The following is a 16,956-nucleotide window of genomic DNA, read 5'->3' on the forward strand; positions in this document are numbered from 1 at the left end:
CTTTCCCTTTAAACCCTCAGCACCACCCCACATAAATTCCCACCCAAAATCTAGGAATTCTGGGCAGTGATGACACCAACCTTCACCTCAAACCTTCGGCGTCACCCCACATAAATTCCCACCCAAAATCTGGGAACTTTGGGCAGTGATGACACCAACTTTCACCTCAAATCCTTGGCACCACCCCACAAAAATTCTCACCCAAAACTGGGAATTCTGGGGGTGACCCCAAGGCGAGAGGGGCCGTACCTGTGCTGATGGGGTTTTTCTTCCAGGCGGCGCCGCCCTTGCTGCCGGCCCTGTCGGCGTGCTTGCCGGGCCGGCCGCCCAGCGCGGCGCTGCCCGAGGAGCTCTGCAGCTTGGGCGAGGGGCTGAAGGCGTGCAGCGCCCCCCGCGAGGCACCCCGAGACATCTGGCTGGAGCTCTGCAGGGAGCAAAAGGAAAAATCACTGGGGTGTCGCTGAACTGGATGAGATTTGGGTTTGGGTGATCTCTGGGATTGGATGACCTTCGGGACTGGATGATTTTTGGGATGGGATGATTTTTGGGACTGGATGATCTCTGAGACTGGATGATCTTTGAGATTGGATGATCTCTGGGATTGGATGATCTCTGGGACTGGATGATCTCTGAGATTGGATGATTTTTGGGAGTGGATGCTCTCTGGGACTGGATGATCTTTGAGTTTGGATGATCTCTGGGATTGGATGATTGTTGGGACTGGATGATTATTGGGAATGGACGATCTCTGGGATTGGATGATCTTCAGGACTGGATGTTCTTTGGGTTTGGATGATCTTTGGGAGTGGATGCTCTCTGGGACTGGATGATTTTTGGGACTGGATGATTTTTGGGATTGGATGAGTGCTGAGACTGGATGATCTCTAGGCCTAGATGATCTTTGGGACTGGATATTTTTTGGGACTGGATGTTTTTTGGGATTGGAAGCTCTCTGGGCCTGGATGATCTCCAGGACTGGATGACCTTTGGGACTGAATGCTTTTTGGACTTGGATCTTTTTGGGACTGGATGATCTCTGGGACAGGATGATCTTTAGAACAGGATGATCTCTGGGACTGGATGATTTTTGGGACTGAATGATCTTTGGGATGGATGTTTTATGGGACTGGATGATTTTTGGGATTGGATTTTTTTGGGACTGGATGATCTTTAGAACAGGATGATCTTTAGGACAGGATGATCTCTGGGACTGGATGATTTTTGGGACTGGATGATTTTTGGGACTGAATGATTTTTGGGACTGAATGATCTTTGGGATGGATGTTTTATGGGACTGGATGATTTTTGGGATTGGAAGCTCTCTGGGCCCGGATGATCTACAGGACTGGATGACCTTTGGGACTGGATGCTTTTTGGACTTGGATCTTTTTGGGACTGGATGATCTCTGGGACTGGATGACCTTTGGGACTGGATGATCTCCAGGACTGGATGCTCTCTGGGGCTGGATAATTTTTGGGACTGGATGATTTTTGGAATTGGATGATCTCCAGGACTGGATGATCTCTGGGACTGGATGACCTTTGGGACTGGATGATCTCCAGGACTGGATGCTCTCTGGGGCTGGATAATTTTTGGGACTGGATGATTTTTGGAATTGGATGATCTCCAGGACTGGATGATCCCCAGGACTGGATGCTCTCTGGGCCTGGACGATCTCTAGAGCCTGGTACAACACCCAAACCCCCCCACCCTAAACCCAACCCCCGGCCCAAACCCCGCCCCAACCCCTGGGACCCTTTTCCCTCAGGAAATGGCGGCCCTGGGCCTCTCCCTCACCTGCTTGAGCGCGTGGTGCTGCCCCACGGGCTCGGCCTTGGGCTGCCCGGGCGGGGCCGTTTGCTGCAGGATCCTCTGCTCGATCTCCTGCTCCTGCTGCAGGGCCTTGACGAAGGCGGCCTTGAGCCGGTTCGTGTGCTCGGCCTTCAGCGCCTTCTTCTGGTTGGAGGCCATGCAGGTCTCGCACATGATGGTGCCGTTCTTCTCCTCCCGCCAGCGGCACGTGAAGTCCGTGTGGCACTGGGCACACAGGTAGGGCTCCCGGCAGGACACGGCCACCGCCACCTTCCCTGAGGGACAAACATGGCGGGTCAGCCCCAGTGTGGCCTTCCCTGAGGGACAAACACCTGGGATTGGCCACCGTCACCTTCCCTGAGGGCAAACATGGCAGGTCAGCCCCAGAGTCACCTTCCCTGAGGGGCAAACACCTGGGATTGGCCACCGCCACCTTCCCTGAGGGCAAACATGGCGGGTCAGCCCTGCTGTCACCTTCCCTGAGGGACAAACACCTGGGATTGGCCTCTGCCACCTTCCCTGAGGGCAAACATGGCGGGTCAGCCCCAGTGTGGCCTTCCCTGAGGGACAAACACCGAGTATTGGCCACTGCCACCTTCCCTGAGGGACAAACATGGCGGGTCATCCCTGCTGTCACCTTCCCTGAGGGACAAACACCTGGGATTGGCCACTGCCACCTTCCCTGAGGGACAAACATGGCGGGTCAGCCCCAGAGTCACCTTCCCTGAGGGACAAACACTGAGTATTGGCCACTGCCACCTTCCCTGAGGGACAAACATAGTGGATCATCCCTGCTGTCACCTTCCCTGAGGGACAAACAGCAGGGATTGGCCACCGCCACCTTCCCTGGGGGACAAACATGGCGGGTCAGCCCTGCCATCACCTTCCCTGAGGGACAACATGGCGGATCAGCCCCAAGGTCACCTTCCCTGAGGGACAAACACCAGGAATTGGCCTCCACCACCTTCCCTGAGGGCAAACATGGCAGATCAGCCCCAGTGTGGTTTCAGTGAGGTTTAAATTATTTCTGTGAGGTTTAAACGATTCCTGTCATGTTTTAACCCTGCATTTCTGGAGGTTGAACTGATCCCAGCCAGGTTTAACCGATCCCTGTCAGGTTTAACTGATCCCTGGCCAGGTTTAACCGATCCCCGCCAGGTTTAACTGATCCCTGGCCAGGTTTAGCAGATCCCAGCTGGGTTTAACTGATCCCACGCAGGTTTAACTGATCCTAGCCAGGTTTAAGTGATCCCAGCTGGGTTTAACCAATCCAGCCAGGTTTAACCTATCCCTGTCAGGTTTAACCGATCCCAGCCGGGTTTAACCAATCCCAGCTGGGTTTAACTGATCCCAGCCGGGTTTAACCGATCCCAGCCGGGTTTAACCGATCCCAGCTGGGTTTAACTGATCCCAGCTGGGTTTAACGGATCCCAGCCAGGTTTAACTGATCCCAGCTGGGTTTAACGGATCCCAGCCGGGTTTAACGGATCCCAGGCGGGTTTAACGGATCCCAGGCGGGTTTAACGGATCCCAGCCGGGTTTAACTGATCCCAGCTGGGTTTAACCGATCCCAGCTGGGTTTAACCGATCCCAGCCGGGTTTAACCGATCCCAGCCGGGTTTAACCGATCCCAGCCAGGTTTAACCGATCCCAGCCGGGTTTAACGGATCCCAGGCGGGTTTAACCGATCCCAGCCGGGTTTAACGGATCCCAGGCGGGTTTAATGGATCCCAGCCGGGTTTAACTGATCCCAGGCGGGTTTAACTGATCCCAGCTGGGTTTAACCGATCCCAGGCGGGTTTAACCTAACCCAGCCGGGTTTAACCTAACCCAGGCGGGTTTAATGGATCCCAGGCGGGTTTAACGGATCCCAGGCGGGTTTAACGGATCCCAGGCGGGTTTAAGCCGGGCCCTGCCCCGGCGGGCTCACCTTGGCTCTCCAGCAGGTTCTGCACCACCTCCTCCAGCCCCACCAGGTAGATGAACTCGTTGTTGGCGGCGCTGGGCAGGAAGTTCATCTCGGGCGCGGGCGGTTTGGGCGGGGGGATCTCCAGCAGCGTCTTCTCCAGCTGCTTGCGCAGCGCCAGCTTGGCCGCGGCCTGCCGGCTGCCCGGGGCCTCGCCCGTGCCACCCAGCGCCGTGCCACCCGCCGGGGCCGTGCCAGCCTGGCCCGAGGGCACCGCCGAGCCCTTCAGGGACGTGGGGGACGCCTGCGGAGAGAATGGGATCACTGGGATCACTGGGATCACTGGGAATCAGGGGAGTCCCCAGTGCCATTGGTCATTCCCACCATTCCCACCCCATTCCCAACAGGAATTCCCAACAGGAATTCCAGGAATGCTTACCTGGGGGATGTTGACCACTGGTCATTCCCATTGTTCCCACCCCATTCCCAGTGGGAATTCCCAGTGGGAATTCCCAGAAACGCTCACCTGGGGGATGTCGATGTTGGTCCCTCCCATCATTCCCACCCCATTCCCAGTGGGAATTCCCAGGAAGGCTCACCTGGGGGATGCTGACCAGCAGGCTGGCGTTGGTCATTCCCACCATTCCCACCATTCCCACCCCATTCCCAGTGGGAATTCCCAGCAGGAATTCCCAGAAACACTCACCTGGGGGATGTCGATGTTGGTCCCTCCCATCATTCCCACCCCACTCCCAGTGGGAATTCCCAGTGGGAATTCCCAGGAACTCACCTGGGGGATGCTGACCAGCAGGCCGGCGTTGGTCACTCCCACCATTCCCACCATTCCCACCCCATTCCCAGTGGGAATTCCCAGGAAGGCTCACCTGGGGGATGTTGACCAGCAGGCTGGCGTTGGGCACGTTGGCCACGCGGATCAGGCCCTGCTGGATGATCCTCTGGCCCTGGATCTGCACCGAGGGCACCGAGGCGCGCGGGGCCAGCAGCAGCGGGGGCGGGCCCGTGCTCGAGTGCTGCCGGATGGTGTGGATTTGCTGGGAAAACGTGGAAAAGGGGTTGGGAAAATGTGGAAAAGGGAGTGGGAAAACGTGGGAAAAGGGGGTGGGAAAATGTGGAAAACGGGGTGGGAAAATGTGGGAAAGGGTTGGGAAAATGTGGAAAAGGGGGTGGGAAAACGTGGGAAAAGGGTTGGGAAAATGTGGAAAAGGGTTGGGAAAATGTGGAAAAGGGGGTGGGAAAATGTGGAAAAGGGTTGGGGAAATGTGGAAAAGGGGTTGGGAGAATGTGGAGAAGGGGGTGGGGAAATGTGGAAAAGGGTTGGGAAAACGTGGGAAAAGGGGGTGGGGAAATGTGGAAAAGGGGTTGGGGAAATGTGGGAAAAGGGGTTGGGGAAATGTGGAAAAGGGTTGGGAAAATGTGGGAAAAGGGGGTGGGAATTAATGGAAAAAGGGGGAATAAGCAAGGCACGAAGAAAAAGAAACCATGGAATAACAACCAGGATGTTTTCCCCTTTCCCTCCAGCCCCCAAAATCCCAAATTCCCGAGTGGATTTGCTGGGAAATCAAGGAAGAGGGGTTGGGAAAATGTGGAAAAAGGGGGTTGGAAATCCATGGAAGAGGGGTTGGGATTCCATGGAATTGGTGGGACAGAAAGGATCATTAGAGGGAAAACCATGGAAAAGCAGGAATTGCCTCCCACCCCCTCTCCCTAAAAACCCCTAAAAACCAAAACACCCCCAATGAACCCCAAAAATCCCGGGATGTCCAAAGCAACCAGAGGGGGGAAATCCCAAATTTTGCCATGGAATGGGAAGGGGAGAAGGGGGGGAAGCTCACCTGGGCCCCTCGGACCAGGGGGGGCATCACGATCTGGGGGCTCTGCTTGGAGGCGGCCGCTTGGCCCCCCCGGAGCAGCGGGGGCGGGAGCCCGGAGCCCGGCACGCGGCTGGAGGAGGGCTGGAAACATGGGAATAAACACGGGAACAGCAGGTCAGAAACATGGGAATAAACATGGGAACAGCAGGTCAGAAACATGGGAACAGCGGGTCAGAAACACGGGAACAAACATGGGAAACACGGGTCAGAAACATGGGAATAAACACGGGAACAGCGGGTCAGAAACATGGGAATAAACACAGGAACAGTGGGTCAGAAACACGGGAACAGCGGGTCAGAAACACGGGTCAGAAACATGGGAATAAACACAGGAACAGCGGGTCAGAAACATGGGAACAAACATGGGAACAGCGGGTCAGAAACATGGGAATAAACATGGGAACAGCGGGTCAGAAACACGGGAATAAACACGGGAACAGCGGGTCAGAAACACGGGAAACACGGGTCAGAAACATGGGTCAGAAACATGGGAATAAACATGGGAAACACGGGTCAGAAACATGGGAATAAACATGGGAAACACGGGTCAGAAACATGGGAATAAACATGGGAAACACGGGTCAGAAACATGGGAATAAACATGGGAACAGCGGGTCAGAAACACGGGAATAAACATGGGAAACACGGGTCAGAAACATGGGTCAGAAACACGGGAATAAACACGGGAACAGCGGGTCAGAAACACGGGAAACACGGGTCAGAAACATGGGTCAGAAACATGGGAATAAACATGGGAAACACGGGTCAGAAACATGGGAATAAACATGGGAAACACGGGTCAGAAACACGGGTCAGAAACATGGGAATAAACATGGGAAACACGGGTCAGAAACATGGGAATAAACATGGGAAACACGGGTCAGAAACATGGGAATAAACATGGGAACAGCGGGTCAGAAACACGGGAATAAACATGGGAACAGCGGGTCAGAAACACGGGTCAGAAACATGGGAATAAACATGGGAAACACGGGTCAGAAACATGGGTCAGAAACATGGGAACAGTGGGTCAGAAACACGGGAAACACGGGAATAAACATGGGAATAAACACGGGAACAGCGGGTCAGAAACATGGGAATAAATACAGGAACAGTGGGTCAGAAACACGGGAACAAACACAGGAACAACGGGGCAGAAATAGGGGAATGGGGAAATGGGGGGAAAGGGTTGGGAAAGGTGGGAATGGGGGAAATGGGGGGGAATTGGGGGTGAAATGGGGGAAAGGGGAAAATGTGGGGAAAATGGGGGGAAATGGGGAAATGGGGGGAAATGGGGGAAAAAGGGAAATGGGAAAAGGGATGGGAAATATGGGAATGGAGGGAAAATGGGGGGGAAATGGGTGAAAAATCAGGGGAAATGGGGGAAAAAGGGGGGAAATGGAAAAAATGGGGGAAGAATGGGGGAAAATTGGGGGAAAATGAGGGAAATAAGGGACAGGAAAGATGGGAATGGGGGGAAATAGGGGGAGAAAGGGGGGGAAACAGGAAAAATGGGGGCAAAATGGGAGAAAAAGGGTTGGGAAAGGTGGGAATGGGGTAAAAATGGGGGGAAATGGGTGAAAAGGAATAGGAAAGATGGGAATGGGGAGAAAATGGGGGGGAAATGGGGGAAATGGTAAAAATGGGATGAAAACAGGGGGAAATGTTGGGAATTGTGGAAATGGGATTAAAAATGGGGAGAAATGGGGGAAAAAGGGTTGGGAGAGACAGAAATGGGATAAAAATGGGAGGGGAATGTTGCAAATGCAATAAAATGGGGGAAATGATGGGAATTGGAATGGGATTAAAATGGTGGGAAAAGGGATTGGAAAGCTGGGAATGGGGGAAAATGGAGGGAAAAGTGTTGGGAATTGGGGAGGGAAGGAAAACCTTGGGAAAAATCCTGGAAGAGGAATCAGGAGAAAGGAAAAGCTCCAGGAGAAATCATGGAAAAGGCAAAATCAGCAGGTCAGAAACATGGGAATAAACACGGGAAAGGCGGGTCAGAAACACGGGAACAAACATGGGAAGAGCAGGTCAGAAACATGGGAAACACGGGTCAGAAACATGGGAATAAACACGGGAAACACAGGTTAGAAACATGGGAACAGCGGGTCAGAAACACGGGAACAAACACAGGAACAACGGGGCAGAAATGGGGGAATGGGGAAATGGGGGGAAAGGGTTGGGAAAGGTGGGAATGGGGGAAATGGGGGGGAATTGGGGGTGAAATGGGGGAAAGGGGAAAATGGGGGAAAAAGGGGGGGAAATGGGGGAAAAAGGGAAATGGGAAAAGGGATGGGAAATATGGGAATGGAGGGAAAATGGGGGGGAAATGGGTGAAAAATCAGGGGGAAATGGGGGAAAAAAGGGGGAAATGGAAAAAATGGGGGAGGAATGGGGGAAAATTGGGGGAAAATGAGGGAAATAAGGGACAGGAAAGATGGGAATGGGGGGAAATCGGGGGAGAAAGGGGGGGGAAACAGGAAAAATGGGGACAAAATGGGAGAAAAAGGGTTGGGAAAGGTGGGAATGGGGTAAAAATGGGGGGAAATGGGTGAAAAGGAATAGGAAAGATGGGAATGGGGAGAAAATGGGGGGGAAATGGGGGAAATGGTAAAAATGGGATGAAAACGGGGAAATGTTGGGAATTGTGGAAATGGGATTAAAAATGGGGAGAAATGGGGGAAAAAGGGTTGGGAGAGACAGAAATGGGATAAAAATGGGAGGGGAATGTTGCAAATGTAATAAAATGGGGGAAATGGTGGGAATTGGAATGGGATTAAAATGGTGGGAAAAGGGATTGGAAAGCTGAGAATGGGGGAAAATGAAAGGAAAAGTGTTGGGAATTGGGGAGGGAAGGAAAACCTTGGGAAAAATCCTGGAAGAGGAATCAGGAGAAAGGAAAAGCTCCAGGAGAAATCATGGAAAAGGCAAAATCACAGAGAGGAAAAAAATCTGGGGAAAAAATCCTGGAAAAGGGAAAGGAAAAGCAGGAAAAGAAAAGGAGGAGGGAATAAAAAGTTCTGGAAAAATCATGGAGGAGGAAAAGGAATGAGGAGAGAGGAGTTTGGAAAAGCTGCTGCCCGAGGATTCCCGGGATTCCAGTCCTCAAATTCCCTCCTGCTGCTGGGCTGGGATATTCCCAAAATTCCAAACTTTCCTCTGCATCCCAATCCTGGCATCTCCCCCTTCCCCGGGATTTGGGATGTTGGGAATTTCCATCCCATTCCCAGGGAATCCCTCAGCTCCTCCCTCTGGAATTCCTGGTTAAATTCCCCCAAAATTCCAGAGGAATTGTTGGGATAAACTCCAAGATTCCCTGAAGGTTTTCCAGTTCCTCTGGTAAAGATTCTGACACCCCTGGATTTGGGAATGGCTCCTGAAGGAGAGCAAATCCCTCCCTCTCCTGGAATTCCAGGGATTTTCCAGAGCCTTCCCCAAGGAAAATCCCTGGTGCTGGAGCAGTTTGGGAATTTGGATCCCATTATCCCAGGAAAAATAAAAAACCAGGAATGTTCTAATCCCAAAGGATCCCAGGGGTGAGTGACAGCTGTCCCTGCATTCCTGGAATTTCCTTCCCTGAGGATTCCCAGGATTTCATTCAGCCTGGAATGGGATTTTTCCAACCCTGAATCCTGGGATTCCCTCACAGGAAAACTCCTGAGATTCCCTGAGCTCTTCCAAAGAAAATCCAGCAATTCCCTCACAGAAAATCCTGGGATTCCCTCAGCAATTCCAGAGAGAATTCCAGGATTCCTTCAAAGAAAATCTTGGAATTTTCTCAGCAATTCTGGAGAAAATCCCAGGATTCCTTCAAAGAAAATCCTGGGATTCCCTCAGAAATTCCGGAGAAAATCCCAGGATTCCCTCACAGAAAATCCTGGGATTCCCTCAGCAATTCAGAGAGAATCCTGGGATTCCTTCACAGAAAACCTTGGAATTTTCTCAGCAATTCTGGAGAAAACCCTGGGATTCCCCTCACAGAAAATCCCGGGATTCCTTCAGCAATTCCAGAGAGAATTCCAAGATTTCCTCACAGAAAATCCCAAGATTCCTGCAATAATTCCAGAGAGAATTCCAAGATTCCCTCAGCAATTCCAGAGAGAATTCCAGGATTCCTTCAAAGAAAATCCCACGATTCCCTCACAGAAAATCTTGGAATTCTCTCAGCAATTCTGGAGAAAATCCCACGATTCCCTCACAGAAAATATTGGAATTCTCTCAGCAATTCTGGAGAAAACCCTGGGATTCCCCTCACAGAAAATCCCGGGATTCCTTCAGCAATTCCAGAGAGAATTCCAAGATTCCCTCACAGAAAATCCCAGGATTCCTGCAACAATTCCAGAGAGAATTCCAGGATTCCCTCACAGAAAATCCCAGGATTCCTGCAACAATTCCAGAGAGAATTCCAAGATTCCCTCAGCAATTCCAGAGAGAATTCCAGGATTCCTTCAAAGAAAATCCCACGATTCCCTCACAGAAAATCTTGGAATTCTCTCAGCAATTCTGGAGAAAATCCCAGGATTCCCCCACAGAAAATCCCGGGATTTTTCAGCAATTCCAGAGAATTCCCCAGGACCCCTGGCTCAGCAGCAATGCCCTGCAGACCCCAGCCCTCCTTTCCCCCAGCCCCTTATCCCTGACCCCCCGTGGGAGCTGGGCCATCCTGGCAGCTTTTCCCGGGATTTCCCGGCTTTTCCCGGGTTTTTCCCGGGATTTCCCGGCTCCCACTGACCTGGAGGGAAGTTTTCCCAGCGGGAACAGCCTGAGGGCCCCGCACCAAGGGCGGGGGTGTGGCCGCAGCGCCTCCAGAGGGGCCCGAGGAAAGCTGGAAAAGGAAAAAAGCGGAAAGAGAGCAGCGGGAAAAGGCGGGAGAGAGGGAACGGAGAGAGAGGGGGAGAGCCCGGAGCGTCCTGGGGATGGGTGGGAAAATCCTTGGGAATTCACAGGAAAATCCTTGGGGATTCACAGGAAAATCCTTGGGGATTCACAGGAAAATCCTTGGGGATTCACAGGAAAATCCTTGGGATTGGCAGGAAAATCTTTGGGATTGGCAGGAAAATCCTTGGGAATTCACAGGAAAATCCTTGAGGATTCACAGGAAAATCCTTGGGAAGTCACAGGAAAATCCTTGGGGATTGGCAGGAGAATCCTTGGGGATTCACAGGAGAATCCTTGGGATTGGCAGGAAAATCCTTGGGGATTCACAGGAAAATCCTTGGGATTGGCAGGAAAATCCTTGGGGATTCACAGGAAAATCCTTGGGGATTCACAGGAAAATCCTTGGGGATTCACAGGAAAATCCTTGGGGATTGGCAGGAAAATCCTTGGGGATTGGTAGGAAAATCTTTGGGAATTCACAGGAAAATCCTTGGGGATTCACAGGAAAATCCTTGGGAATTCACAGGAAAATCCTTGGGGATTCACAGGAAAATCCTTGGGAATTGGCAGGAAAATCCTTGGGGATTCACAGGAAAATCCTTGGGAATTCACAGGAAAATCCTTGGGATTGGCAGGAAAATCCTTGGGGATTGGCAGGAAAATCCTTGGGGATTCACAGGAAAATCCTTGGGGATTCACAGGAAAATCCTTGGGGATTCACAGGAAAATCCTTGGGATTGGCAGGAAAATCCTTGGGGATTGGCAGGAAAATCTTTGGGGATTCACAGGAAAATCCTTGGGAATTCACAGGAAAATTGGCAGGAATTGGTGGGAAGATCCTTGGGAATTCACAGGAGAATCCTTAGGATTGGCAGGAAAATCCATGGGAATTAGCAGGAAAATCCATGGGAATTGGAAGGAAAAATCCTTGGGAATTCACAGGAAAATTGGTAGGAATTGGCAGGAAAATTAGTAGGAATTGGAGGGAAGATCCTTGGGAATTAGCAGGAGAATCAGTGGGAATTCACAGGAAAATCCATGGGAATTGGGAGGAAAATCATTGGGATTTGGGAGGAAAATCCTTGGGAATTAGCAGAAAAATCCATGGAAATTGGCAGGAAAATCTTTGGGAATTGGGAGGAAAAATCTTTGGGAATTCACAGGAAAATCCTTGGGAATTCACAGGAAAATCTTTGGGAATTGGCAGGAAAAACCCAGGAAAGGGGAGACACCAGGGAGTTCAAAATCCTGGGAAAAGGGTTAAAAAAAATCCCATAAAAAGCTTTAAAAAATCCAGGGAAAAGGTTTTAAAAATCCAGGGAAAAGGAGGTGAAAAAGCCCGGGAAAAGGGCTGGGAATTCCTGGAAAAGGACTGGAATTCCTGGAAAAGTGGGATTTTCCCTGGGAAAAGGACTGGGAATTCCTGGAAAAGGGGGATTTTCCCTGGGAATTCCTGGAAAAGTGGGATTTTCCCTGGGAAAAGGACTGGGAATTCCTGGAAAAGGACTGGAATTCCTGGAAAAGGGCTGGAAATTCCTGGAAAAGGACTGGAATTCCTGGAAAAGTGGGATTTTCCCTGGGAAAAGGGCTGGGAATTCCTGGAAAAGGACTGGAATTCCTGGAAAAGTGGGATTTTCCCTGGGAAAAGGGCTGGAATTCCTGGAAAAGGACTGGAATTCCTGGAAAAGGACTGGGAATTCCTGGAAAAGGACTGGGAATTCCTGGAAAAGTGGGATTTTCCCTGGGAAAAGGACTGGAATTCCTGGAAAAGGACTGGGAATTCCTGGAAAAGGACTGGAAATTCCTGGAAAAGTGGGATTTTCCCTGGGAAAAGGCCTGGGAATTCCTGGAAAAGGGGGACTTTCCCTGGGAATTCCTGGAGAAGTGGGATTTTCCCTGGGAAAAGGACTGGGAATTCCTGGAAAAGTGGGATTTTCCCTGGGAATTCCTGGAGAAGTGGGATTTTCCTACCTTGGGTGCCGGCGTCTCCTTCTGGCTCTGGCTCTGCCGGAGCTTCTTGAGCAGCACCAGCTTGGCCTCCTCCAGCCTCAGCTCCTCCTGCAGCTGCTTGATCAGGCGCTCCCGCTGCTCCGGGCTCCGCTGGAATTCCAGGAAAATCCCAGGAAATTCCAGGGAAATCCCAAGAAATCCCAGGGAAATCCCAGGGAAATCCCAGGGAAAGAGGGAGAAGCCCGGGGGAAGGGCAGAGACACAGGCACGGTGAGAATTCCCAACTGGGAGTAGGAGAAGTGAGGGGGAAGGGAATTCCAAGGGGAAATGTGGGATTTTTCCATGAAAAAATTCATGGGAAGGGTGAAATGAGGAGAATTCCAGACTGGAATTGGCTCCCAAGTGTTGGGATTGGGAATTCATGGGAATGGATGGAGCTGGGAGGGGGAATGTGGCTGATCCTGGGTTTTTCTGACCCTAACCCAGCCAATCCTGACCCAATCCCAGTTTTCCCAGCCCAATCCCAGTTAACCCTGACCCAATCCCAGTTAATTCCGACCCAATCACCCAATCCCAGTTAACCCTGACCCAGTCCCAGTCAGCCCTGACCCAACTGCAGTTAACCCTGGCTCAATCCCAGCCAATCCTGATCCAATCCCAGCCAATCCTGACCTAATCCCAGTTAATCCTGACCCAATCCCAGTTAACCCTGACCCAATCCCAGTTAACCCCGACCCAATCCCAGCCAATCCTGACCCAATCCCAGTTGACCCAATCCCAGTTAACTCTGACCCAATCCCAGTTAACCCTGACCCAATCCCAGTTCCTCCCAGTTAATCCCAACCCAATCCCAGTTAACCCTGACCCAATCCCAGTTCCTCCCAGTTAATCCCAACCCAATCCCAGTTAACCCTGACCCAATCCCAGTTCCTCCCAGTTAACCCTGACCCAATCCCAGTTAACCCCGACCCAATCCCAGTTCCTCCCAGTTAATCCCAGTCAATCCCAGTTGATCCCGACCCAATCCCAGTTCCTCCCAGTTAGCCTGGACCCAATCCCAGTTGATCCTGACCCAATCCCAGTTCCTCCCAGTTAATTCCAGTCAATCCCAGCAGGGCTCACCAGCAGGGACTGGGCACTGGGCTCAGGCAGGGCGAGCCGGGCCAGCCCGGGTTATTCCAACCCAATCCCAGTTAACCCCAACCCAATCCCAGTTCCTCCCAGTTAACTCTGGCCCAATCCCAGTTCCTCCCAGTTAATTCCAGTCAATCCCAGCAGGGCTCACCAGCAGGGCCTCGGTGCCGGGCTCGGGCAGGGCGAGCCGGGCCAGCCCGGGTTATTCCAACCCAATCCCAGTTAACCCCGACCCAATCCCAGTTCCTCCCAGTTAATCCCAGTCAGTCCCAGCAGGGCTCACCAGCAGGGACTGGGCACTGGGCTCAGGCAGGGCGAGCCGGGCCAGCCCGGGTTATTCCAACCCAATCCCAGTTAACCCCGACCCAATCCCAGTTCCTCCCAGTTAACACTGACCCAATCCCAGTTAACCCTGACCCAATCCCAGTTAACCCCGACACAATCCCAGCCAATCCTGACCCAATCCCAGTTCCTCCCAGTTAACCCTGACCCAATCCCAGTTGATCCCAACCCAATCCCAGTTCCTCCCAGTTAATCCCAGTCAATCCCAATTGATCCCGACCCAATCCCAGTTCCTCCCAGTTAATCCCAGTCAATCCCAGCAGGGCTCACCAGCAGGGCCTCGGTGCTGGGCTCGGGCAGGGTGAACCAGGCCAGCCCAGGTTATTCCAACCCAATCCCAGTTAACCCTGACCCAATCCCAGTTAACCCCGACCCAATCCCAGCCAATCCTGACCCAATCCCAGTTAACCCTGACCCAATCCCAGTTGATCTTGACCCAATCCCAGTTCCTCCCAGTTAATCCCAGTCAATCCCAGCAGGGCTCACCAGCAGGGCCTCGGTGCCGGGCTCGGGCAGGGCGAGCCGGGCCAGCCCGTTGACGCGCGGGCTCGAGGGCTCGTTGTCCGACAGCACGATCACGTCCGGGGAGGGAACGCGGCGCTCCCGATCCCGATCCCGATCCCGATCCCGATCCCGCCGGCACTCCCTGGAGCCACGGGAACGGGAGAGAGCCGGGAATGGGTCAGTGATCCCAGAGAAACCTGGGAATGGGTCAGTGATCCCAGGGAAACCCAGGAATGGGTCAGTGATCCCAGGGAAACCTGGGAATGGGTCAGTGATCCCAGGGAAACCTGGGAATGGGTCAGTGATCCCAGGGAAACCTGGGAATGGGTCAGTGATCCCAGGGAAACCCGGGAATGGGTCAGTGATCCCAGGGAAACTGGGAATGGGTCAGTGATCCCAGAGAAACCTGGGAATGGGTCAGTGATCCCAGAGAAACCTGGGAATGGGTCAGTGATCCCAGGGAAACTGGGAATGGGTCAGTGATCCCAGAGAAACCTGGGAATGGGTCAGTGATCCCAGAGAAACCTGGGAATGGCTCAGTGATCCCAGGGAAACTGGGAATGGGTCAGTGATCCCAGGGAAATGCAGGAATGGGGTCAGTGATCCCAGGGAAATGCAGGAATGGGTCAGTGATCCCAGGGAAACCTGGGAATGGGTCAGTGATCCCAGAGAAACCTGGGAATGGGTCAGTGATCCCAGGGAAACTGGGAATGGGTCAGTGATCCCAGGGAAACCCGGGAATGGGTCAGTGATCCCAGGGAAATGCAGGAATGGGGTCAGTGATCCCAGAGAAACCTGGGAATGGGTCAGTGATCCCAGGGAAACCTGGGAATGGGTCAGTGATCCCAGGGAAACACGGGAATGGGTCAGGGATCCCAGAGAAACCTGGGAATGGGGTCAGTGATCCCAGGGAAACCTGGGAATGGGTCAGTGATCCCAGGGAAACTGGGAATGGGTCAGTGATCCCAGGGAAACCTGGGAATGGGTCAGGGATCCCAGGGAAACCTGGGAATGGGTCAGTGATCCCAGGGAAACCTGGGAATGGGTCAGTGATCCCAGAGAAACCTGGGAATGGGGTAAGTGATCCCAGAGAAACCCAGGAATGGGTCAGTGATCCCAGGGAAACCTGGGAATGGGTCAGTGATCCCAGGGAAACCTGGGAATGGGGTCAGTGATCCCAGAGAAACCGAGGAATGGGTCAGTGATCCCAGGGAAACACGGGAATGGGTCAGGGATCCCAGGGAAACCCAGGAATGGGTCAGTGATCCCAGGGAAATGCAGGAATGGGTCAGTGATCCCAGAGAAACCTGGGAATGGGTCAGGGATCCCAGAGAAACCTGGGAATGGGTCAGTGATCCCAGAGAAACCTGGGAATGGGTCAGTGATCCCAGGGAAACTGGGAATGGGTCAGTGATCCCAGAGAAACTGGGAATGGGTCAGTGATCCCAGAGAAACCTGGGAATGGGTCAGTGATCCCAGGGAAACTGGGAATGGGTCAGTGATCCCAGGGAAATGCAGGAATGGGGTCAGTGATCCCAGGGAAATGCAGGAATGGGTCAGTGATCCCAGAGAAACCCGGGAATGGGTCAGTGATCCCAGGGAAACCTGGGAATGGGTCAGTGATCCCAGGGAAACTGGGAATGGGTCAGTGATCCCAGGGAAACCCGGGAATGGGTCAGTGATCCCAGGGAAATGCAGGAATGGGGTCAGTGATCCCAGAGAAACCTGGGAATGGGTCAGTGATCCCAGGGAAACCTGGGAATGGGTCAGTGATCCCAGGGAAACCTGGGAATGGGTCAGTGATCCCAGGGAAACACGGGAATGGGTCAGTGATCCCAGAGAAACCTGGGAATGGGGTCAGTGATCCCAGAGAAACCTGGGAATGGGTCAGTGATCCCAGAGAAACCCGGGAATGGGTCAGTGATCCCAGGGAAACACGGGAATGGGTCAGTGATCCCAGGGAAACCTGGGAATGGGGTCAGTGATCCCAGAGAAACCCAGGAATGGGTCAGTGATCCCAGGGAAACACGGGAATGGGTCAGTGATCCCAGGGAAACTGGGAATGGGTCAGTGATCCCAGGGAAACCTGGGAATGGGTCAGTGATCCCAGGGAAACACGGGAATGGGTCAGTGATCCCAGAGAAACCTGGGAATGGGTCAGTGATCCCAGGGAAACCTGGGAATGGGTCAGTGATCCCAGGGAAACCTGGGAATGGGTCAGTGATCCCAGGGAAACCTGGGAATGGGTCAGTGATCCCAGGGAAACCTAGGAATGGGTCAGTGATCCCAGGGAAATGCAGGAATGGGTCAGTGATCCCAGGGAAACCTGGGAATGGGTCAGTGATCCCAGGGAAATGCAGGAATGGGTCAGTGATCCCAGGGAAACCTGGGAATGGGTCAGTGATGTCAGGGAAACCTGGGAATGGGTCAGTGATCCCAGGGAAACCTGGGAATGGGTCAGTGATCCCAGGGAAACCTGGGAATGGGTCAGTGATCCCAGGGAAACCTGGGAATGGGTCAGTGATCCCAGG

General features: G+C 52.8%; 1 protein-coding gene across 5 annotated transcripts in view; it reads right to left on the reverse strand.

The window, feature by feature from the left end:
* Positions 1-16,956, reverse strand: part of GATAD2A (GATA zinc finger domain containing 2A) — a 41,709-nt gene that overhangs the window by 4,867 nt on the left and 19,886 nt on the right. For 4 of the 5 annotated variants that reach the window (XM_059869726.1, XM_059869727.1, XM_059869728.1 and 1 more), the window contains exons 4-11: positions 14,408-14,567; positions 12,467-12,595; positions 10,350-10,442; positions 5,573-5,692; positions 4,604-4,771; positions 3,744-4,023; positions 1,799-2,088; positions 250-424 (exon numbers count right to left, since the gene is read on the reverse strand). In XM_059869726.1, the coding sequence (XP_059725709.1) occupies positions 250-424; positions 1,799-2,088; positions 3,744-4,023; positions 4,604-4,771; positions 5,573-5,692; positions 10,350-10,442; positions 12,467-12,595; positions 14,408-14,567 (1,415 nt within the window). The remainder of the gene's footprint in view (positions 1-249; positions 425-1,798; positions 2,089-3,743; positions 4,024-4,603; positions 4,772-5,572; positions 5,693-10,349; positions 10,443-12,466; positions 12,596-14,407; positions 14,568-16,956) is intronic. The other variant, XM_059869730.1, reaches the window with a different exon arrangement.

The sequence above is a fragment of the Haemorhous mexicanus genome, chromosome 29 (genome assembly GCF_027477595.1).
Source record: "Haemorhous mexicanus isolate bHaeMex1 chromosome 29, bHaeMex1.pri, whole genome shotgun sequence".
Classification (NCBI taxonomy): Eukaryota; Metazoa; Chordata; class Aves; order Passeriformes; family Fringillidae; genus Haemorhous; species Haemorhous mexicanus.